Consider the following 25,080-nt stretch of genomic DNA (forward strand, 5'->3'; position numbering starts at 1 on the left):
CAGAATAACAAACTGGTTGGGGTTGGAAGGGAAGTACTCAAGAGAAGGGAATGAAGCTCTTATGGAAGTATCAAACCAACAGAAGCAAAGGGATTTGACTGGCTTAGGCTGTTCGAGATTGATTGACTGCATTTCAAATTAAGGCACAGCCAGGGTGAGCACTAGGATTCTAAAGCTTAGGAGGGCTCTGGGTCTGCCAATTTTGGGCATTGCCAGGGAGATTCCTTTTGATTACCAAATGTGATGGAGAACATGAATTACAGACTTGTAGGTGATAAGCGATTCATTTAAGCTACAAAAGAAATAAACTTCTGAAATTTTTAATCAGTACCAACTACAGTAACTAGGATGGTTCCATGCACGTCTGTATGGAGACAGATACTAGACATTCTGTCACTTCTAACATAAAGTAAAGCCATGCAAATGAGCATAGATGTGTTTCTTGGTCCTTCTTCCAGCATAATGGTGCTGCAGGCAGTGAAGTTTTTCTTCAGCTCCTGGTGACTTCTGCTCCTGTTTCACTTGAGAACTTTGAGATGACACTTACACTTCCATTTTCTGGAAGGTTACGCTGGTTTTCTGTGCTGACTTGGTTCTTGTGCTGCTTGTCTTCACAGCTCGGAAGTCCAAGAAGTTGGGGAAATTGAAAGGGATGCATGAGGAGCAGCCCCAGCAGCGGCAGCAGCCACCACCCCAGAGCCCTGAGGAAGGGACGACGTACATCCCGCCCGTGACCGAGCCCTCTGTCAACACAGCACTTGTCCCCCACATGTCTGCTATCTCACCAGCACTTACTCCCTCTCCTGTTAAGATCCTTGAAAGCATTGAGCCGGAGATCGTATATGCAGGATATGACAGTTCGAAGCCAGACACAGCAGAGTACCTGCTTTCCACCTTAAACCGCCTGGCCGGCAAGCAGATGATTCAGGTGGTGAAGTGGGCAAAGATACTTCCAGGTAGGACCATGAGGCATTTGGTGACATTTCTGTTCGATCTTTCGTATGGATTAATGAACTATTTGTCTGACAAATTGCATCTTTAATCTGTGGACTGTGTTGAAATTCCTCACAGGGGGGTGTGAAATGAACCTCTGAGACAACATTGCTGGCTTTTTTTGATTTATGTAATGTTTATTTCATGTGTCTGTGATGGATATTTTAAAAGCTTTCATTTTGAATAATAACCTATTAAGAGGAAAACATGTTTTGTCACTGGAATGAAGAATTATGGTTTTGTTTTTTTTCAGAAGTATACTTTGTGGGAGTGTTGCTCTTGTTTGTTAATACTAGGAAAATAATGAGTGATGTATTCATCACTGGTTTGGCCAGCCCTTGTAGAGCACAGTATAGTTAATGGGTGTTTTCTGGTTTGATCTCTAGGATTTAGAAACTTGCCTCTCGAGGACCAAATTACTTTAATTCAGTATTCGTGGATGTGTCTGTCATCGTTTGCCTTGAGTTGGAGATCATACAAACATACAAACAGCCAGTTCCTCTATTTTGCTCCAGACCTGATCTTCGATGAGTAAGTATTCCTTAATGGTCCTTTTCAGTGCAAGCTGGAAGGATTACTCTGTCTTTATTTGGTTTTTGAGCATACTTACAGTCTAAGAAAATTTCAACTAATCGCATTTTAAAAAGTAGCTTAGTATTTTTTTCAGTGATTCAGTTTTCAATTGGCAAAGCTTTGATACCGCCATCCGTTTCTCCTTATGTATGTGGATGTGTTCTCAAACCAGGACCATTCTGCTGGCTTGAAATATGACTGATACATTACCAAGGTTTATAGAAAAGAACATTTTTTGGTATCTACTGGAGCTTGGAAAAATATCTAACTTCTAGGAAATGTGAATGTTTAAATTGCCAGTTTTTTTCAGCACAGTCATACAATGGTGCTTTTGTTAACAATATACAGCTGTTCAATATGTTTTCTTGACAGTCTTAATTACCCTTCTTTGCAATCATGAAAGAAGCCAAAACGTTTTTTCAGTAATGAAACATAACTTCTTTTACGATGCATTCAAACAAAAGGAAGGATCAACCAAGGAACCATTCCTTCTGAGTATGTGTGTTCCTTTGTATTTTAAGTTTGTATTTTTAGTGCTTAGCTTTTGATGAGTATAATTTAATTTTTGTTCCACTCGCCTAGTGTTTATTCTGAGACAGTAAAGTCAAAATTTAAGTGAAAACACAGGCAGTCAAACTGGGGTAACATAATATCTCATCCAAGAAGGGTTTTGTTTGTTTTGTTTGTTTTTTTTCTAGAGGTAAGGAAAAAAAAAACACACCACACCACAAACAGGAAAAGAATTAACAAAAAAGAATTAACTTAGCACTCTATCTTCTGAAACATTCTGAAATATTTTTCTTGGAGAAGGTACTTTGTTGCTATCCATCTTAATACTCTTTCTTTGATTTAGGAATGCCTAAATAATTAATGCATATGAGATCTGGTCCCAAAGCAGTGAGCAATATCAAAGGAGGATCGTTTGGTTTGGGTTGTTTTTTTTTTTTTTGCAAGAGGAGGAGCTGATGATTCACTGCATGTGGTTGAAAATGTACTGTCAGCCATTTTCCTTCTTGAAAGTGCCTCCACTGTGACTTGGACATTAGGGAATCATCAAAGATAAAATATCTGTAACTAAAGCCAAGGGAAAATGTGAACTTTGAAGAATTTACTTCTCCTGGTGGAATGTAGACTAAAAGTACAAACACAGAGGCAGCTTTCTCTTATCTGAAGTAAGTCAGTTGGGGGGTCAGAATTTATTGGACAGGGAAATCAATCCTGCTTGCAAATGAAAGCACGTGCACATTGTTAGTGTTCAACTTTCAGAAGTTGAGATCAGTTGTGAGCTTTATATTGCAAGCCTTGAACGTAAGTGCCTGCAGAATTATAGTGAAGTTTAGTATCCAGTCAGGAAAAGAACTGCAGTGCCATGGAATGCAAAATAAAGACATCCCAAAACAGTTATGTATGATAGGTAGTGGTCTTCTGGTCTTCTATATGTTTAACAATATACTTGTTGCAGAGTTACCGAAGCTAGGAGAAGGCAGGTGTGTCAAAAGAGAGGAAAAATAAATTACCAGGAGCTGTGTTGAGCTGTAAGATGTGGGACAGGGGCTTTTGAAGTACCTGATGGAGACAAGAAATACCCTTGGCGGTAAAAGGATAGGAGTTCAGTGCTTGCGCCACGGTGATGACGGGCACAACACTGGAATGAGGGAGCTTTTTCTCACTTCACTCACATTTCATACACAATGGGAATTGCAGGAGATGTTTGTTCCAAGTTTCTCACGTTTCCACTCAGGGCAGTAGTTGTGAAACTGCATTTGGAATCTGAGTTGTGGGCTCCTTGACACGGGAAAGTCGTTGAGAAACTGTAGAGAGCCCTGTGATCAAGTGGTGATCCCTGCTGGCCAAGGTGATCAGTGCTGGGTGGGACAGGAAGGGAGCCAGACTCATGCCACCAGAAACATACTGGGCACAGTGGGGATTTAATTGCAATGTTCATTTTTCCTGACGAGTAATTACAGAAAATATGGAGTCAGACTCTTCTTGGAGGTACCCAGTGGAAGGATGAGAGGCTGTGATTGCAAGTCTAGGACAACAAACTGCCTCCTGGGCAGTGGGAGGTGAAATTTCATGAGATGGTGAAGTAACAGAGCAGTGCCCAGAGAGGCCCTGGAAGCTCCATCCTTGGAGGTGTCCAAACTTTGACTGAGCAAAGCCCCAAGCAACCTACCCCAACTTTGACATTAGCCCTGCTGCAAGCAGGGCATTGGAATTCAGACCTCCAAGGTCCCTCCCAAACTAAAGTATTTCGTAATTCCAAGTCCAGGAGATGTAGCTCTTTTCCCAATTTTGACATAAGGTCAGAGATGAATTCCTGGAATTGTACAAGTCAACCAGTACACTTTCAGTAAGAAATGTTCAGAGAAGTGCAAAACATAATATGTATTTCTGTTTGTGCAAATACACTGGTTTGAAACTTGCTATGGAATTACTGAAAGCTGGTCTTATCTTTATTTCTTGAGTACCATGATCCTGAAAATGTGTGTAGTTAAAAACATGGGCCTTCATTTCCGTGCCATGAGATATGTCAGACCTCCCTAAGGTTCGCTTGGTGCAACTTTTTGAGTGTTACTGGCCTTGGCATTTTAGGACATGTATTAGTTGATGCAGCATGGAAAGGAGATGCTTTAAAATTACTTTTCCTTCTGCTGACTTGAGAGAGTTATGCTTCTCTTATCACATGGCAAAGATTTTCTTGATATTTCTTCATATTGTGTCTGGTGAGGTCATTTCCCATCTCTATGCAAAAAGTAATTAGCAGGGCCCTATATCCGATAGGATAGGATCCCTTGCCAGTACCATGCACTGGGTGCCCCATAGAGTTCAGTGTTTTCTTCAATGAACAGTTAAAAAAGAGTGAAAGTAGAGGCTGGCATTATGTTGCTTTGTTTTATGTTAAATGAATTTTCCGTTTACTCTTAACTACTGTGAATAAAAGGAAGTCGTAATGTTTCTGCAAGACCATGATATATGATCTCGTTTTCTTTCTTATTCTGAGGGCCTGTAAACAAGATGGATAACAAATAAGGGTCTCTGCTGTTAATAGCAGTTAAATGAACCTTTGATTAATTGTGTCAATACAGTGCAAAATACCCCCCTACTAGTATGTGGTTTGATTTCTTGCTAGGCTTACGGAAGGCCAATAGTATTTGTCCGCCTTCATTTAGTCATGTTACCTATCTAATTAAGTGTGGCCTTTGTCTTTATGGATCATGCATATATTCCTTGCTTTGATTGAGCTTAAGTAAATGCGAGGATGTGAACTGAGGGATAAGGAAATGGCCACTCAGCCTGTTACAGAAACGGCTAAAAACAGCCTGAAAAGAGGTGTGTGTAAGTTACAGTATGCCTTTTGGTTTAATCCACTTATTTTGTAGCATAGTAGTTGTAATAAAAACTAATATTCTATACCTATAACTTTAGTTTTACTCCGCAGTAAATCTTTAAAAGACCATCATAAATGCGACACCCCATAGTTCCCATTGCAGGTAAACACTCTTAAAGGATGACTGTTGCATATGTAGTAAGACACAAAAGATGTTGCAATAATGTTCTGAAGGCTGCAAGCTCAAATTCAATAAGTTGCAAAATTCCAAAATTAAGGTGGTCTGTGAAATCATAGTTTGAGCTCTTGAGGTACACACCTTAATGACTTTGTGCATAACCAATTACCTTTAACTTATGGTATCACACATTATTTGTCCTGTGTGACTCCATCCTTTTTGCACTGATGAGTTGTAGGGATGATATAGGATTATGTAGTGAGAGACTGTTGGGTTTTTGCTTCATTCATTGCAGGCGAGGAAGCCTTCCTTTGAATGGACCCTAGGGATTTGGGATAACAGAGGGATATTAGTGGGGAAGATAGATTTTCCTAAGAAATGACAAAAGACTGTCCCTGAATCAAGACTTAAGCTTTGAAACATTTCAGGTTCCTACTCTAAAGTAACAAAAATCCCACAGGAAAAAAAGAGCTGTTGTTTATTTAACTCAAGGGAGGGAGCAAATTTTTCTTAAGGCTTAACCAAATACTTCAGCTGAAATTTTCTAATTTAATTCAACCTGAAGCGAGCATATGCATGGACAATTCAAGTCCAGAGCATTAAATTGTTAAAATTATACACAATTGGAAGCAAGTGACGTAGCAAAATAAGATGTGTTTTAACGCTAGCTTATTTTCAGGGATTCTGCCTGAAGCTATGCAAAATGAACTGTTTGCTACAAGGAACAGCCTAAAATACGATTTTTAAGACATGGTCCTGGAAGGTAGGGAAGTTAGTTTCAAATTCCCTTGATCTCTCCCTTACTGCATGAATTAATCACTGAACTAACTAATAGCTAAAACGACTCTTTCTCTGGCTCCATCCTTTTGAAGGAAAAGTCCCCAATATTTTTGGAAAGAGCATGACGGTTTAGGTCCTGGAAGAAATCCAGTCTTTCAATAGTAGGAGTTTATGTGTTTGCAGTGCTGAGCCAGATGCCTGAATCCCAGAGGAAAGCAAGGGATGCTCCTTCTTGCTCACATTTCTGTGGCAGGCTGGGGGCAGCTGCTGTCCTGCAGGCCACTGGTGACACCTGCCCAGGTATCCACTTCCACCACCTGTACGTTAAGTCAGGGCAATGGCTGGCAACCCTTCAGAGGCTCAGGAAGGGATAAAAGCCGTGGATGGGTGCAGCACTGCCAACAGAAACCTGCCAGGAGCCAAGACATGGCACGATGAGGATCCTCGTTCCGCCGACATGGGTAACCAGTAGTAGTGGTAGGATGGGGGCTGCTATCGGGGCCATGGCTTCTGCTCCCATCGCCTATCCCATTCAATTTTTCTTTTGAGTTTAGGTTTTGCATGCTCTCTTTGTACACTTATAATCCTTAGGGACTTTCGAATAAGAGACACTCAAATTCAAAAATTTTTTACTCTTTTTAGGAAATTTACCCAAGTTGTCTTGTTGACCATTCCGGCCTTATCTAGCTGTAAATGGCAAACATCTGGGATACTAAAAGAGTTTAGTAATACTGAGACACCTTATTGAGACACTTGAGTACCTTCAAGTACAGCATCAATTTTTCAACAGTATTTTGCAAATGCACCAAATGACTAATGTGCTGTGTGTTCTCTTGCTCCTTTGATTTTCCTTGGTTTGTCATCTGCAGCAGCTAGAATAAGTCATAGGTGTGTAAGCATTCTGATTTTCCTGCCCATTGCATTTTTGTCTGTTATCAGATTTTTACAGAGATTTTTTACCCTAGTCAAGGACGTGAAGGTCTGCCTGATAAAAACAGCACCAACCATTGCACGAGGTACCAAGAATTATTCAAGTGAACTTCAAAAGCCAGGTCTAAAAACTGGGAACAGTTTTCACAAGTATTTGGATCAGCCATGTCTTTTTTCCATCTCTGAAATTATTGCATTACATCATATGCAGCTCAGTCCTCATAACAAAAAGGTTTCAGTAGAGGCCACGGTTTGTTGGATATTACATTCGAAACAGTAAGAGCAGAATATACAGAATAATGTATTGGTGCTTTTGACTGATTAGGAAAAGCTTCAGGCTATGGATTTTTGAGCTAAGTGCCAGTCCTTCTATTATTGCCATTGCGGGCAATTGTGACGCTACTGGTTACTCTTCTAGTTTGTAGTGCAGTATGGAAGGCTTTTTCATTATAAAATTCATTGATTATTCCAGATGTTTTTAAATAACCCTATAATACTATGCATGTAATGCAGTTAAAAAGCTAACAAAGGTTACTGCAAATTAAGGTAAATCCTTCCTCTGAAGTGCAAGATGTAACTTTCAGTAAAATAAAAATGTAGCATTGCAAGGATCTTTCATGCTATGCCCTTGGTAATTCCCCCAAGTATGAAGTTTTAAAATACAAAGGCAGAGAGAGGTTGATGTTAGCATTAGGGGAAGAATAGAGAATACATTTTCCAAATGAGAAAGTTAAAGTAGAGCACATGAGGTAGAGAGAGGCAGAAAAGCATCTTCAGAACATGGAGATTTCTGTCAAGTTTCTGTGCTAATGTTGTCAGGGGATATGAACGGGCAGAGGAATTTATAACCTTGAGGAAAGTAATAAAATTAAATTAAGAATTCAGATGTAGCTCAGCTGAATAGCTAAGATTTTATTTTAAGTTACATTTATTAATTATGTGTCTTTTATTAGTAAATAGCATGTTCATTGTCTTTTCATTACGTTCCTAATTTCCTCTTATAATATACTTGTGGAAGCTGGTCTGTGCCTGTTCGATGCTGAATCCTGTAAGTTTTTCTGGTATTCTGATTTCTATAGTAACAGCAGGAAGATAAATGTAATAAAATTAGAATATTTAAGAACAGCAGATTTTTTTTTTTACCTTGCATACCTGTGGGGCAAGAGTGAAGGGGATGATTACTTAGGTCATCTGTACATGGTGATAAAGCCAATAAGTAACTTCTTTTATTGTTTAAAAGATTACTTTTCCTCCATTTACATTTTGCAGGATGATGGTTGTTAACCCTTATGGTAATTAATTTAATTTCTTTTGCAATCTGTTAATCCTGTGGTGTCTAAATTTAGGTACATTTTTGTAATCTCTTTCATCTGGCAGTCTTCACATCCTTCATTTTTAATTAGTATTACCACAGTGATTTTTGATAAGAGTCGTCAATGTTCATTCTTTGCTAATAAATTGTGTGTGTGATTGCTGGTCTTGTTAAAAGGTCAGCAAGCGCCCCTTGATCTTCCTCCCTGCATGATTTTTGCTTGCATGTGTTATTTTGAAGAGGAATACTGCATTCATACAATCTAAACTGTTGGCACAGTGAGAAGTGGATGTCTTTATCATTAAAAATTTTATATATGCATTGTTACTGTTACTTTCTTTTTTGTAAAGTGCAACTCATTTCCCATCCAGAGAATTATATGAAAGGCTTTTATTACATACCGATCACAATATAGTGCAGACACAGACGGAAATTTTTAAGAACTACTGTCATAGCTGTGCTTAATAGGTGTAATATGTTTCAGGTAGTTTTTGTAAGTCTTATTGGGTTTTTCTTTGTATTAGAAGCAGGTCAACGGTTGGGCAAAGGAAGAGATTCAACTTCTTTGCAGAACTTTGTAACGGCCCTGGCTTTTAATGCCTTTATCTAAACACTTAAATTTCTAGTGTTTCAGTTAAAACTCTGAAAGTTTAAAGGAAAACAGGAGAGTGGTTTTAAGGAGATGCATAAGAATGTGAAAACTGTGAGAAGGTCCATCTGGCACAGCCTGTCATCCTTTAAATTGGCCAATTGCAAAGAAAACCTAAGATCAGGACGGGGGTAAAAGGAAACTTCTTCATTTGCCCGTTCCAGCAGTCAGTGATTTAGGTACTTTCTGAATGAGAGATTGCATTTGGACAGTTGTGCTTAATAACCATTCTGTATCTTCTGTGAATTTGTCTAATACCTTTTTGAATACATTTATAATGTTGACATCTGAAATGTTCTGTGGCGGTTGCTTCTGCAATTTAATTATGCATATTTGTTTGTTGGAGATGTTTTTAAAGCAGGTAGCGGATAATTTAATGGAGTGCCACTTCACTCTTTTGTTTGTAGTAATAGTGAGTATATTCATTTTCATCCTGTGTATGCCGTTTATCACTTACACATCTCTGTCAGGTCCCATCATTTCTTCTATGAGCTGAAGAATCAGCGAGTCAATTTAATCTCCCCTTGTCTGTCAGTTGTTTGGTACCCCTGGGCATCCTCATCTCCTCCCTTGGTGCTTTTGCTAACCCCTTGTATTAGTTTTGAAGGGGAGCAGGCTGACATGCTGTATTCAGAACACAGTGGATTTATGCAGTACCAAAATTACAATTTCTGTTTTGCTCTGGACTCGTCTTTCTCACTCTTTGCTTTTTTTTGACCATTCGTGGATGCTGAGTAAACGTTTTCAAAAAAACTGTTCCAGGTTACACTTAGGTCTTTTTATTTTGTGAGATGTCTGTTAATTAAGAACCAATTGTTTTGTAGGTATGGTGGAAGATGATTATACTGCCTGCATTGTCTTGCAATTAGTGATTTTTGCCTTTCATTTTTTCAGACAGCCAGGCAGTTTTGTAAGATTTTTCAGCGATTTTTTCACAGACAGGTCTTGATTTCATCATCTGGAGTCATCAGCAAGCTCTGTCACTTCCGAAGGTTAGATTTTTTTTTTTTGGATGATATATGAGTACAGTTTTCAGCGCAGGCCCCAGTGCAGAACTCCATGAGACTTCCCTGGTAACCTCTATCACTTGTGTGAGAGATGTCCATTCATTATTACCCTTGGTCTCCTATTCTTGAGCTGCTGCTAAATCTCGAAGAGCCCTCCTCCTTAACCCTAAGCTCTCTTGGAGAGCTTTCAGGAGATCTTTCTAATAGCTTTAAAATCCAAGTTGGCCGTGATTGCATCCCCGTATACCTTCTGATACAAAGCGCAGCAGGTCCTGGACCAGTAATTACCCACGCTGGGCACGCCGACAGACGGTGTTGCAGCCCATACCCAGGCTGCACGCCCCAGTTTCCTTCCTGTGGAAACCAGGGCAGAGGAGAGGAGGAGGAGGGGAGGGTTGGTGTTCTCTGAGGTCTCACCCCATATGGCCGTGGGATGCAGCTAGACCTGGCATGTGCAAAGCATTTCCATCCTGCAGACGTTGCCTGTATCGACCAGAGCATCCTTGTGCTGTCATCAGAGCGCTCTTACTCATTTGTGAGACGTGACCTCTCTTTGCCAAAGCTGTGCCGACTTCCTTCCATTATGGCATGTTTATTTATCTGCTAATGCTCCTCTTTCAATCGTTTTGCTAGATATAGAAATGAGACTTACTAGACTCTGGTCTCTTGAGTGCTCCCTCCTCTCTCCCAGACCCCTTTTAAGAAATCAGTCACGTTTCTCACCTTCCATGCCTTTTATAAGGGCAATTTAAGCAATAAGCTGCACAGCACAGTTAGTAGTTCAGCAATTCCATATTTAAGTTACTTTACAGCTCATGGATGGATGCCATCTGGTCTTGGTGATTTATTACTATTCATTTTACTTTTTTTTTTTCTTTCTAAACCCTCTTCTACTCACACTTCAATCTGAAACTAGTTCTCACACCCGCAGAACCTTTCTGGAGTCCTTTATGGAGAGCACTGATGCAAAGATTTTATTTAACTTTTCTGCTATGGTTTGATCTTTTTCAAACACTTCTTTTTCATCTTGATCTTCTGTTGGCCCAATGGATGCTCTGGCAGGTTTCCAGCTTGTTTAAAAGGGTTTGACTGTTAGTTTTTATAACTTTAGCATGAAGACTTGCCCAATCATTTTACTTTTCACTTGGCATAATTATGGTCTCTTAGTATCATCTCAGCATGACTTCAGGACATCCACAGACATTTGGGAGGGTGTCTTATCACTTCTCTTGAGGTCCTTGGCAGGAAGGGCTGGGATAGAGAAGAGTTCTGTTCTTTTCAAGCATCTGTTTGAACGTGATGGAGCTTTAATCTTTGTGCAAGTCAATGAGCTGTTTGCTGACATCTCCAAATGCCTTTCACATGTATAGTGCTTCCTTTTGCTACTTGGCCGATGGAGTTAAATATTAATCCTCCAGATTAAAAGAAAAATAAGGAAGCAGATTCCTATAAACTGGTATGAGAGGAAGGCGTGCCTCGGTTGTCTTCTAGAAAATGCCAGGCTTAGCACGACAACGTGAACAAAGTGGGCCCTGGCATAATGGGTATATAAAACTATACCTAATAGGCACCTTTTCTGGCTGGTGATACCTTTCCCTGATGAACTTTAAAAGAGTATTTATTGTCATTTGTACATTATCATCACTTGTAATTGAATGTGGTACTGAAAAAGCATTGTGCTAAAGGCATAATTATGTATTTTGTCATTTAAACTGTAATTTATCTCTTTTGGAATGCAAATGTAAACCAAAAGAGAGTATTTGGTATCAGCGTTCTGCTAACTGCATAAATTAGCTGTTAATTCCAGGAGATACTTGGGGTTTTTTGCTCTCGATGTGCTTGGAATTTTAGGGTTACATAACTGGGTGATTATGTTGGATTTTAGCAGAAGTTTACTGTGACTGGGGGCTGAAGCTTTCCCTTGGCAATCATTACGCACAAGCTGTTGCCAGTTCCTTTGTTGATGGGCATATAACAGGAGAGCACTTAGCTGACACTTCAGAGCAGCTCTAAATTTCTCTAGTATTGGTTACCTGGGATTGTATTCTCTAGGATCACCAGCAGGACTTCTTGGGAGAAACCTAATTTTCAGAATTGACGCCTTTAAGTTCAGTGTAGAAATTGACAAGTTTGTATGTCTTTAAGAGAATAAAGAAGCCAAACTCAAAAACATTAAAATGGTCATAAATGAAATCACTCCAACTTTACAGAAACTGGAAGAGGAACGAGCATCCTATCTAGAATACCAAAAAGTAGTACGAGCAACATTTAAGCCACTTCTGCATAGCTTATCAGTTTGTTATGGCTAAAAAGGCAAAGAGTTGCACTGAAGTATTAAAGGAAATGCAGACTGATATAGAGAAAATCAGGAAATGATGGCTGAAAGTGAAAAGATGATGAAACAACTTAATGAAGAAGTAGCGGAGATGGAAAAGGAAAAGGCTAAGGTAATTGGTGGTAAGCTCTGTTCACTGGAAGATGCGCTTTCAGAAATTAAAAGACTTGATATTAAAGCAAGGTGACAATAAACCATGGCAGATGCTCTCTGTTAATCCCCCCCACCCTCTACCCTCTCTCAGCACGAAGGAAAAAAGAAAAAGTCCTCGCTAAGGGAAGGTAATAGGAAGGAAAAAGAGAGAGAGAGACTTTAGCTAGAAAGTGTCTTGCAAGTTGGAAAAGTTTTAAAGGCTTTACTAATGCTACTAATAAATAGAGAAAATATACAAAATACACAAAACCAATCTTGAATGCTTGATATGGAGTTGGTGTCACTTCAGTGGCGGTGGAGCTGGGTGGGTGGAGCAGGCGTGGCTCCAGCAGCTGCAGGACAGGCACCCAGAAGTCCTCGGCAGGACTTCACAGCAAACTGTAAAACTGTATTTGAGGATGCAGGGCCTGGATCAATGCCCAAGATCACAAGCAGACAGGCAGGGTCCTCTCTAGATGCTGGCCATGGTCGAAGAGAGTGAGACCCTCATGATCTCCTTCTTATATGTGATGTATGTCATGGATGGGATGGATTACTTAATTGGTCAGTTTTAGGCACTTGTTCTGTCCGCCCCTCCTTGCAAATATGTCCTGTTATCAGTTAACCTAGGTTACCATAGTAATAAATCTAAACATGGGACTCTTCTGCATTCCATTGGTCATCTTATCAGCACTGAGCACAGTGTCCAAAAAAAAAAAAAATAGGCAGCTAACTTCAGGAAAGTGCAGTTACTTAGAAGAACTCAGCTGAAAGGAAAATTCACTAAAGAGAGAGAGACTGGTCTTGCTTTTAACAAAAGCAGGACACCTTGATAATGGTAGGTTTACCTGTTCTTCTGAAAGAGTTGGTTGGAGGAGATCATTACTGACATACTTCTCTTCTGGCAACTTTTAGAGCAGGAATTCTGTCTATTTTGCATTACGTGTTTCCTTGCAGGGAGCAGCTTTCTCCTGTTGCATGTCTGATTCCTGCAGGAACACTGTAGCTGGAGGCATCTCCAGGACCCTTGAGCCAATCCCCTGCTGCTACAGGAGGATCTGGCCATAAAAACCTCCTTATTTTCAAAGTAGAAGGTAGTGCCAGGGCTTTGCTGCTATGTCACATTAATAGGACCAGGGGGTTTTCTCCACACCTTCTCGGCAGAGAGAAGGAATGCTGACTGTCGGGAATGGCTGAAGTCCGGTAGGACAGGGCAGAGGAATTTGAGGGCAGCAGGAGGAGCTGCTGGCAGCTGATGGCAGGTCTTGCAGCTTTGCTTTAAGACATGACTGCTGGCACCTGCCTGCCTCTGTACGAAGGAGCATGTACCTTCGTACTTGGGCAATAGCTGCGTGAGGCAGTTCAGCAGTATCAGCCAAAATGTCCTGGAAAGGTTGGAGTATGCTGGAAATGCAGACTGTCAGTGGGGGCTGAGGCGATAGCACTTGGTCTTGGTTTTGGTTTGGTTTTCTCCCTGAGCCTGGTGCGAGGACATTGTTTTCCAGCAGCACAGCAGATCAGGCAGCCAGGGGCTGTGATGTTGTAACCTGACTGAGATCCACGATTGCTTGTGTTGGCAACATGGTGGTCATCTGAGATTGTCACCTTTATGCTGCCTCTAGGCTAACGCTTTCCTGGATAAACCACCTAATTCACAGCCTATGTTTATCCACGACATTTTAACCAGCTGCACGGTAATAGTTGAATTCTGTCTCTCTTACTGATTAGGGAGAGCATCTGCTGCCTTATGAGTAGGAGGTCACTGGTGGTGCCAAATATGGGATATTTATTTCTGCTGCCTCACTGACAAGTTAAGGGAAAAATGGGCATGACCCAAATTTCTCTCCAATTGAAACTGATGACAAAATTGCCATTGATTTCAACAGGATTGGTTTGCCAGTATTTGCCATTCATGCAAGGTAACAGGTATTTTTTGCTTCCTGGAAGGAGGTAGCTCTAAAGCTTTAAGAGTTTAAGGCAGCATGTTGAAGGGGGTAGGTTCTTGTCTCTTTCTGCTGTGGCTTGCAGAGCGAGCAGAGATTAGAAAGTGCTGAATAAGAAATAAGTGCTGAATGAATAGTCCTGATTGAATTTTGCCTGAATTCTGCATGTCTTTTGGCTTGGATTTTGATCAGTGCAGTAACATAATGATGCTGCTCCAGCACTGCTGACTCTGGTTGCATTTATAAAGGCTCCAAGATGGGAGACAGGTGTCTGGGTACAGTCCCCAGAGCAGAACGATGTGCAGTGTTTCCCAGTGCCACCGCACACGAAGCAGAGCAGTGATTGCCCCTTCGCATGGAGGAACAGATTCAGTTTTGTGCTGGGTAATGTTGTTCTGTTCCTACTGTTCCTCATGATGAAGCTGTTGAAGTACAATACTCCCTCAAGAAAGAGTTAATTGCTGTTAAAACAATAAGTGTTTTTTTTTAATCTTTCCTCAAGAACCTCAAAACTGTTTCCAGACAGGTGAACCCCTCCTAAGGCAGTTAAGATAATTTGGATTGAGGGCTTTTCTGATTAGATAGTTCGAACAACCAAGCATGGGACTCTGTGATTCCACATCCCTGTTCTTTTTCCCCTTTTATCCACAGCTTGCCTGCCTTGCCCCTTCTGGCATGGTGGAAAGCATATCTTGGTTTCTGAGGTTTTCAAACTAGGTTTGACCTTCAGGCCTTTAGCAAGTGTTTTTGTTGGGTTGCGTTTCTTTATTTGTTCTGTTTTTGTTACAGTATACTGTGCTTTATGAATTTTCCTGAAATCATTTTAAATGATGGATGGACTTCGAACAGATACAGATTTTAGTCTTGCAAAGGAAACGCTCTTGGTTATAAAATTGAAAACTGTTCTTAAAGGGGAAAAAAATGTAAAATCAGGAAACACAAAGAATATCTCTTTGACGTCAGATTTTTGCTACAAGTGCAGCTTGGTCTTTTCCGAAGTCTTTTCTGAGCCTTAGAGGCCAAGGGATTAAGTTGGCTGCATGTTTGTTCCTCTGAGGAAAGGGGATGCATTTGCCTGTTTTTTCTTGGGATTATCAGCAAGCCACTTGAATAGTGATGAATCTCCAGAACGCCCACCGCAGCTTTCTCTTTCTTTGCTTCCCTCTCTCGTTTAGGAAGATGTCTTGTGCTGTGGCTTTGAAAGTATCCATGAGAAAGTAAATAAAACATGGTATCAGGTTTGGTTTGAAGCCGAGTTTCGCCTGTGAGAGAGTATTCCTTGATGCATGGTTTCCTCCCTTCGGTTATGGTCAGTTGAGTTGCAGTTTCCACACTCAGCAAGGAGATTTACGATACTAGACTTTATGATGACTTCATAAATTATAAGTTACTTATTCATAACAAGTCGTTTCTGCACAGCATACCTGCAGTCTTGCATTTTTTGATGGTGGCTGTTTGTTTTCTGTGAAGGTCACATAAAGGAATTAATGAGGTCTATGACTGATTTGATTTTTAGGATGCCTTGTCTTGAACAATTTTCTTAAACCATCCCTCCTTTCCTGGTGTGACCGCTCAAATCCTACATCTCTGTTGTACTTGAGTGGGCTGTCCTGGGTGATTTGGGGTGTTAGTCCCCTTTTGGTTGGGTGCTCAAGCTGTTTGCCGCGTCACTTACCCCTGTGTAAGAAGACAACTGCTTTGTCAGAGTGGGGGAACAGCAGGAGCTGGGTTTGTTTGCCACCTTCTCATCCACCTCTTCAGCTCCCTGGGGGTAGATACTGAGGATGGAATAGGCTGAGGTGTTGGGCTGGTACCACAGAGCTGGTCATCATGCAGCCCGCCTGTGGAAGGGAAAGGAAATCTGGAGTCAATGTGGGAATAAGGGCAGCAGGGATGAGAGACGAGACACAAGAGGTTGTGTGTGGTTAAGGGGAGATCCCGGATGAAGTGAGGCAAAAGTGAAGACAGACTCAGGGGAGGTACCAAGAAGTCTCTCAACTAGGAATATATTTGCTGTGGTTCACTGAGAGAAACCCAACAGCAGGAACAAACCCCCTCTTCCCACCAAGGGGGCTGGGGTGCCTTGGGAGTTCCACCCATGGAGGTGCCCATCTCGTCTTCCTCCTGGGGGAAAGGAGGCAAAAGCGGGGACGTGGTAAGCGAGTCTGTGACCAGGTAACATGAGGTACGGGTGGCCAAAGAGGGTGTGCAGGAGCAGACAGGGCAGTAGCTGTGGGTCACAGGCTGGTTGTGGCTCCCCTGTGTGTTCCCAGCACCGCAGCTCAGGAAAGGTCGAGCAGAACGTGAGTCCAGCATTAAATTAAGCCTGTAAAGGAGACACTCAGGGAACTTAAGATGGATTAATTTAAGGTGTAAAATTTAAAGCGTATTATTATGAAGGAGGATTAAGTTAAACTGAGCTAATGATGCTGCTTTTGAATGCGTATCCGTGCAGCAGATTTGGAGTTTTGGCTCCACGCCTTTTGTTACTTGAATGTAAGAACGCATCTTCTTAAATGTCCCCATAAGGACACATGCCCTTATACGTTCTGCATTTGCATGTCAAGAGGTTTATATGCTGAGTCAGAAGTAGAACTGGTGTTGGTTGGTTTTGCTTTTATTTCCTCTTTAAAAAAAAAAAAGTGGGTGGGGAGAAAGGCAACGTAGAACTTTGTCTTAATTTTTTCCCCATGGTGGTAATGGCATTTGTGATGACTTGGTGGTGTTTTTTCTTAGAGGAGGCATTTGATAAGGAGGAAATAACTTTGTTCATGTTATGTTGACATGCCCTTATTTCTATACGTCCCATCTCTTTTATTGTATGAGCTATTGCTTTATTTTTTTGTTACTCTCATGGTATTGGGACATCTGCAACGTCAGCACGTGAATTTTCCAAAGCTTGTGTACTCTTATTTTTTACACTGTGTGAGTTAAAAAGCAAATGCAAAGTTGAATACTGTAAACTCCCACAAAATGCTTATCTCATGTTAAACAGAGTCATGAATTAAGTAACATAATTTGTTGTTAGTAATAATTTGTAAATAAGTAATAAATGGACTGAATTGATTTTCAGGAGGGAAACTGATTTGAAATTACAGGTTTGCTGTATGTTAAACTGCTTAGTAACTCTTCTGTATATATTCTTATCTTGCTACAAACAATGCCATGAGGTTTTCTTTGAGGGTAGAGATCAATATTTTAAAGCGGGTAAAAGACAAAATATATAAAAACCAGACACAACAAACAAAACCTCGCATTTACTAAAATTCTTCTATTTAGGCAATCATATAAAAGCAAAACAAATATGAAGAAAAACATAAGAGATAAAAAGTAAGATGTCACGAAGTGCAATGCAATGTAAAATGGTTTGAGTCGGGTTACGTTTTGGTTAGCTGTCAGAGTTTTTCTGCCACACAGTTTGGTGAAAGCATAAGAAGGCTGAGACAAAACCTTGAAACATTTCCTTTTATTTACTGGGTGGGTTGTGGTACCAGATGAAAGTTCTGGTGCTTCTTGTGTCTGTGGAGACCAAAAACGGGCAGGGACGGTGGCGGCTGCTTCGTGTCCTGAGGTTGGAGAAACTGAACATATAATATGCTGTTGTTGTTTTGAATCCTGCTGGTCTTCAGCAGTTTGAGGTATGCCCTAAAATGTTTTGTTTTGTTTTGTTTTGTTTTTTAATACAAAATCGCTTTGTCATTTGCCTTCCAACTTTAGTACGTATCCCTCTGAGCCTTCTGCAAGAGCTCAATGAGGAGCCACCGTTATCTGTGTCCTAGACTCGGACTGGGTAATTTTGGGAAGATGCATAATAAAATAAACAAACATGGTATTACTACTACTACTAAATTTAAAAAAAAAAAAACAAAACCAAAAACAAAGGCAAGCTGGAAGCTCTTAGTCTCAAGCAGAGGGTGGAGCGGCGGGAAAGTGCTGAGCCCATATAACAATGGGGAGTCCAATTTATTAGTATTAAGGAGGAAAATAAAATCTGCTCCGGCAGTAGTGAAATAAAACACCAGGAAGATTACATCAGTCTTTGTTTGCACACAGTATGGTTCTTCTCTTTCACTAGCCAATTTGTATATTTGAAAAGGCAGTTGCTTGGCTAAAATAATTAGCTGAACTTCATCCAGTTCCCCAATTATGTGAAAAAATGTTTGAAGAAATATAGACAATTGTTGTTGAGTAATTAAAAAAGCAGTGGTCACTGAACAATTACGGCACTTCATCTGACTGCCTGTATATATTGTAGTTTCAAAATGAGACAGACAATTCCCAGGGACTCTTTGCTGTAGCTTTTGGGGCTTGGGATAGTGGCTTTAGAAGTATAACAAAATCCTTACTAATGCTACCTGAAACTTTTGCAGGATAGAGACGAGTGATAGGGTTTGAAGCTAAATGTATATTTAGGGGGGGGGGGGGGGGGGCGGAAAGAGTAAACTGGATGCAAGTCATGTATCCTTATTATTCTACAATTTAATAAGCAAAAATCTGTATTAATAAATGAGATAGTCTTATTATATATTCCTTTATTCCCGACTCTCTTAGATGAGTATTGTGGAAAAAAATAGACACAATTTTTTAATATTTGAACGTTTGAATAAGAGACTGTTGCAACTATTTGACTAACACTAATAATTCCCTGTGGGAGGTCCAGTGTAGTGTATTAGCAAGAACTTTGGTGGCTTGGAAATCATTTCTCCTTGTTCCTGTGTTTTCATCCAGGGAGGCAGAGCTGTTACATTTTCAGGAAAAGTAGTAATCAGAGATTTTGAAATGGAGGCTACTTGGGTAGGATGCAGAGTGCTGCTGGCTGAGGCAGTGGTCAGCGCCATCATTTTGTAACTTCAAACTCCTCAGTAGGCATAAAGCCATTAACAAGAAGTCATGCTTTTTAATTTTTGTTCAACCACTTTCCCATTTTCCAGACCTGCCAGCCATATTTTTACGAGACTGTTACTCAGGATGAGAAGACTCAAGATGTCTCTGGTGGAAGGGTGGAAATCCCTGATCCCAGGGCCCTGCTGGCTTGCAGACCAGGCTGTGTATGGTGGGCAGCCAAGCTGTTTGCCGTGGCTGGTCCCGGTGCCCGTGCTGGAGGCTGCTGGGCTGGGGCCAGGGCTGAACCCCATGAGTTGCTGCAGGGCCGAGGCTGTCAGTCCTCCTTGGCCATCCCTTCCCTCAGCTCCTCTCTGCACCAGACGCTTCTGGAACCTGTTGCCACCTGTGCATCAACTGATGGGGGATGTATCATGTAGAACATAAATGTAATGAGTGTAGTTTCCCCTATTGCACCAGTCCTGACTCCTTCAGCAGGCTCGGGCAGGGCAGAGCTGAACAAACACTGACAATTCAGACACAATTTAAAAATATTTTTGCCAGTTCATTAACATTGTCGCGGTATAAAACTCAAATTAATTGTGTTTCTGTTCCTTTTAGGGTGGTGGATGTTGGTGCTGCTTGTGGTCTGCTGGGTACCACAGGAGTGGAGCAAAGCAATGCCCACCTGGGTCCCTCAAAGCTCCCAAGCAATGGCTTTTTCTGCCAACCTAGGAACACGGGGACCAGGCAGCATTTTGGGGCTGGTGGGGCTCCTGCTTCATCCCCATAGTCCCCAGCTCCCCTCCCTAACCTGAAATTTGCAGCTCTGGTGTGTCTCACCGACCTCTGCCCATCAGTGCATGGTTTCCAGGTCATACCTCGCCTTGCTCGTGTGTGGGCCGTCCCATGCTCGTATGCCCTCTCGTATTTACCCTCTGGATTTTGTTTCTTTGTCTTTGCAGGGAACGGATGCGCCAGTCTGCGATGTTTGAACTCTGCCAGGGGATGCACCAGATCAGTCTGCAGTTTGTTCGCTTGCAGCTTAGCTTCGAGGAGTACACTATAATGAAAGTTCTGCTGCTGTTAAGCACAGGTAAGTTAGCTTTTTTGGTCACGTGGAAATACTTGAGAATAGTCAAATTCACAAAGAGGTGCAGTGATTTTAACTACTGTGACAAAAGAGCCAAACTGTTTCCAGCGAGGCCATAGGAAGAGCCTGGTTTTATCTCTTAGGGTTTATTTTCAGATCTCACTCTCCATTAGCGTGGGAAGTGTCTTTGTAGTTTGAATGTGCATTGGAGGGACAGGAGCAGCAGCAGCCTGGCAAGGGGCTTTGGCCCCCTCTCTGTGCAGGAACCTCTCAAGTCTGCCAGGTGTGCCAAGAAAGTGCAATGGCTGTGGTGACTGGGGAGAAATAACCACTCAACACTCAAAGCCACCAGTTTGAGTGACTTAATGCCACCTTTAAGACCGAAAAATGTACATTGACTGTAGTGCAAAATGGGAACTTTGCCAATGCCAAGTGAATTGCAAATGGTAAACCCTTTTACAGGGCTCTGAATGTTTAATAAATGGCAGAACACGCTTCATTTTTCTCTTGAATGTCATGCTTTGAGTTTTCCTAAGATACAAAGTTACATCTTGGTGTTTGTTAGAGCACCGTGTAGTAATTAGCAAATCTCTTGATCTTATCTTAGTGAAAATACTGAAAATCTCCCACTCTGGTATAATCATACAAATACATGAGCAGTTTGTATGTTACTTTTCCATCGGTCTTGATGAAAAAACCACTTACCTGTAAACGAACTTTCGTCTGGGCAATCACGCTCCTTTTTGTGGGATCCACTCAGTGACATCATCACGAGATAACGCGTCAGCTGGGCGTTCGTGATGTCACTCCAGTGAACTCACCAGGCAAGAATTCCGCGGGCAGAAGGAGGCTGGACACGGGGACGTGGCACGGGGAGAGAAGGAGCAGGAGCTCAGAGGAGCCGCTGTGGTTGTTCTGGCCACCAGCAGCAGGACGCACACCCGAGGCTTTCGGGTCCGGGGGCTGCACAGGCTCATGCTGTGCAGAGGGTCTCCCCATTTGGTGGTGAGGGGAGCCCAGTGTGGCCTTTGAGATCGTGCTGTCTTCTCCCATCACCCCATCTTCTGCCCTAGCAAGCTGAGAGAAGAAACTAATGGCAAGCAACAGGCATTAGTTGTGCCATGCAGGAGGGTGCCCGTTGCCAAAACCAGTAAAGGGAGGCAGAGCGGGCTGATGCAGCGACGGATTTAGACACCCCAGTGCCTCCCGAGTCCCCAGTCATGACGTGGACATGTTGGCTGCAGGTGGAGGCAGATGCCTACAGAGGGATTTGTAGTATCCAGCAACTCCAAGTGGCAACCCCTCCAGGCGAGGTGGTGGGACGGGCACTTTCTCCCTGTCTGCAGTGCCTTTCCTTCACACGTCGCACATCCCACTCAGCCGGAAACTCTGTGGTTGAAGTGCTTGCCTTTGAAGGAGGACATGAAGCTGCAGTTCCCGTCCTGGCTGGAAGGGATTTGGATGGGCTAGCAGAAGCCTCCTGGGGCTGTAAGATCTTTGGACTTGGCTGTCTTCCTCCCTCCTTCCCTCCCTCCCTCTCCTTGAAGCTGTTCCAGCTCCCTGGGAGCAGGAATGCTGGGGGAGAGATGCCACCAGCTGGGGACCACTTTGTGTCCCAGTCCATGGGGTCTGGCCCCCAAGTCCTGCTCCACCAAGGGGTTGAGGAGATGGTCTGCTGGGGAAACTGGGACTGTGGGGACCTGACATTCTTTGGGGTAGCCCTGTGGGGGTAAATGGGCTTTTTTGAAGGTTGTCACTCCAGTCTTTCCAGAAGCAACCAGCTATGCTTCATGTGGATGTGCTCGGGGGCGGTCTAGCGCCCAAAATTTTCTTGAGAGCCTGTCTAGGTTGGAGATCAGGCTCTGCTACTTTTTAATCAGCCCTAAAAGGGGAGAATCTTCAGAAAAAGAGCCTAAACGCGTTCTAAAAACACAGCAAATTTTTTTTTAAGCTAGGTTATTTTTTATTCTACCCTCTTGAGGGTATTCACTAATGACTTCATTGTGAGAATCTGTTAGGCAAGATCAGCCTGGCCAGTTAACATCAGCTGCCTGGGTCCCTCTGAAACACACACTACAGTCACCTACTAAAAATGGTTTGTTTTGGGAGAATCAAGATATTTATGTTAGAGAGAAAGAAAGGAGAGGGGAATGGAAATGCAGACAGTGATAAAACCCAGTAAGCATCATGTGAAGGGCAGCAAACCTGGTTTCAAATGATTCCACCTTGATCCAACCTTATGACACAAAACACCAGGTTTGTTTTCATTAAAAATTCTTTTATTGAATCGCGTGATGAGCAGAGTACAAGTTACTTTGAAACTTTCATGATGACCACATCAAGGAAGTTTCACTCCATTTACATGTGGAAGAAACCACACATTACAACTCAATTGTTTTCTTGCTTTCCACAGACCATAGATTTTGGGAGCTTGCCAAAAGCATTGCTGCTTTTAATAAGTAAAATCAGAAACACTGGGCGAACCTCCAAAATTTCATGTTTTGCTTGAGTTCTCTTTATTTGTGGTCTTTCTTTCTTAATAAACTGGCGGGGGTGATGGTATAATAATTTTCAGACAGAACAGTAAAATACATGGTAGTAGATGAAGAAAGAGTGGCTCTAACAGTCTTCAAGCAGCATGTAGGAAAACAGGCCTGTAAATATTAAAGGAACTGTAAAGCCTGTGCATTTTGTATCAGGGCCACAGTATGCTCCGGTGGCTTTACTCATCTTGATTGATGTCTCTGTATTCATTCAGCTTGAACTGAATTTGTACATATGTTCCAGACAGTTTCTTCTGTCTGTCTGACTGAAAGATTTGGCACCTAGAATTTAAAAATAAAACATTATGTTTATATAATATAAATATTTAATATTTACCAAGTGGTAGGCAGGTTGGCGTGTTACCTTCTAGGCTTTTTCTAAAGATTCCTCCTTGTGACCCCTTCCAGCACGTGATGGTCGCAAGTCTTCGCTGCTCATGTGGTGGTAGAGCTCCTCCTTCTTTTCCATTGCTAAATTGCTCTGGTAGATAGTGCTGATAGAACATACTGGTACTTTTTCCGAAGGTTCTACTCTAGAGCCATTTGGGCAGTTGTTACCTGCTTATGATGTGATTGCAGTGGGATAGAAGGCAGTTCACAGGATTTGAAAGAAAAGGGAATGTATGAACAAGACAGCTGCTGTCAAAAAGTCAGACTAAGCTAAATTGGAAGATCACCTTTTTTCTTTTTTATTTTTTTAATAAGTAGCCTCCTATTTATCTTACCCTGACTTAGCTTTCTGACTTGCTTAGAAAATAAACTTGCCTCTGTACAGTGTAATATTTCATTTTCCTTCTGTGGACTAACATTAAGAGATGCAGACTAGGAAAATATTTCATGATTAAGCAGTATTCAACCAATCCAGGTATTAAAAACCAGAATGTTTGTTAATAACCTCTTTGGGGTTTTGATAGAGACCTGATCCTGTATGGCATTTCTTTTTGGGGCAGAACCTGCTGGAGTGGAAGGGTATTTGCAATCTGTAAAGAAACAGTGCATTTTGTAATTAGCCTGGCTGGGATGAGCCACAGTAAAAGCTACCAAAAAACTCTACTTTTAGCTCATTTGTGAAATGATCGCTTTGGCAGATGGGAACTGTGATAGGACACTAGAAATGCTTGTATTAAAGGCTGCAACTGTATGTCTGCATTAAACACTGGGTCAGGATCCCTGTTTGGAAAACAGTCATCTGTTCCATGCAGAATAACAGCTCTGTTTGTTCTAGGTGTTATGCAGATGCTTACTAACATTCAAAGAAATTTTAGATGTTGCTTGATGGCATAAGAGCGTGTCACTTGTTCTTCTAGCATTTCTGCACGTACCAGCTGTAATTCTGTACCTTCCCCTCCTCTGCCAAGTGTGGGGAATCATTCAAGAATGATAAATCACATCTTCGACTTCTAAAGAAATATGCTTGATCCATCTGCTTTTTTGATTTTTTTTTCCTCTTTGTGTGTGTGGTTGGGTTGTATTAAAAACAGTTTCAGCATGAGGACAGCATGTGTTGTATTTCTGAGATGTTATCTTGTCCTCTGCCACAGCTTCTTCAATCACAGATCTGGAGAGGATGCTTGAATCACTTGAAAATCTGTCTGATGATGTTGATTCCATACTGATGTCTGTAAAATTATGGATTTTGCTTAAAGGTTTAATTATTTCATCCATTAACTAGTGTAACTTATTAAGTATGCACATCAGAAGCATAAGCAATACAGTTAATATTAATATAAGACTGTCTTTTCAATGACAGTTCCCAAGGATGGTCTCAAAAGCCAAGCTGCATTTGAAGAAATGAGGGCAAATTACATTAAAGAACTAAAGAAGATGGTAACTAAATGTCCAAGTAACTCTGGGCAAAGCTGGCAGAGATTCTACCAACTGACTAAACTCCTTGACTCCATGCATGATGTAAGTATAACTCCTCAGGGAGTGCAGACAAGTTAAGCAAAAATCTCTCCGTTAAAGTGAACCAGTAGTCTTTAATTGTGTTAACTAACAGGGAGAAAAAAAATAAAGTTCTTTTTAAAGGAACATCTGAGAGAAGTTGTTAGCAGATGAATTTAAGGGCAGCTGCCAAGTAGAATAAGAAAATGCAAATCATTAAGGGCTGGGTCCTTCTGCCTTCTCCTGTGTTAAATAGTAATGTGTTCAGTGATTCACTGAAGGTCAGTAGAGCTATTGGTGGGGTCAGAGGCTCTTCAGCAGGAGAAATGGTGTGACCTGTGACCCAAAGTGAGACACAGAACGAGTTTGTCACGCAGAGTTGTCGCGTGGGTCGCTTCTCAATGAAAGATTCTGGAGTAGCATGTCACACATCTAATGTGCCTGATTTGCTGATAAAAGTTGAATTAATTTGGTGATCTTTGACAGCTGGGATTCTAAGTGATGGCTTTAAAAGATGTATTAAGGCTTTGGAGCCATCTTGGGTATTTGAAGCTTTGTTTGAGTTTTCAAGTGCAA

General features: G+C 41.6%; 1 protein-coding gene across 7 annotated transcripts in view; it reads left to right on the plus strand.

Annotated features, from left to right (window-relative positions):
• The window catches only part of NR3C2 (nuclear receptor subfamily 3 group C member 2), a 205,339-nt gene that overhangs the window by 168,679 nt on the left and 11,580 nt on the right, over positions 1-25,080 (plus strand). For all 7 annotated transcript variants that reach the window (XR_011738859.1, XM_071807996.1, XM_071808000.1 and 4 more), the window contains 4 exons: positions 618-956; positions 1,380-1,524; positions 19,950-20,080; positions 24,371-24,528. Coding sequence is in view for 6 of the 7 variants with exons in the window: in XM_071807996.1 (XP_071664097.1) it covers positions 618-956; positions 1,380-1,524; positions 19,950-20,080; positions 24,371-24,528 (773 nt within the window). In the remaining variant the exon portion in view is untranslated. The remainder of the gene's footprint in view (positions 1-617; positions 957-1,379; positions 1,525-19,949; positions 20,081-24,370; positions 24,529-25,080) is intronic.

This window comes from Patagioenas fasciata, chromosome 4, assembly GCF_037038585.1.
Source record: "Patagioenas fasciata isolate bPatFas1 chromosome 4, bPatFas1.hap1, whole genome shotgun sequence".
In the NCBI taxonomy this organism is placed as follows: Eukaryota; Metazoa; Chordata; class Aves; order Columbiformes; family Columbidae; genus Patagioenas; species Patagioenas fasciata.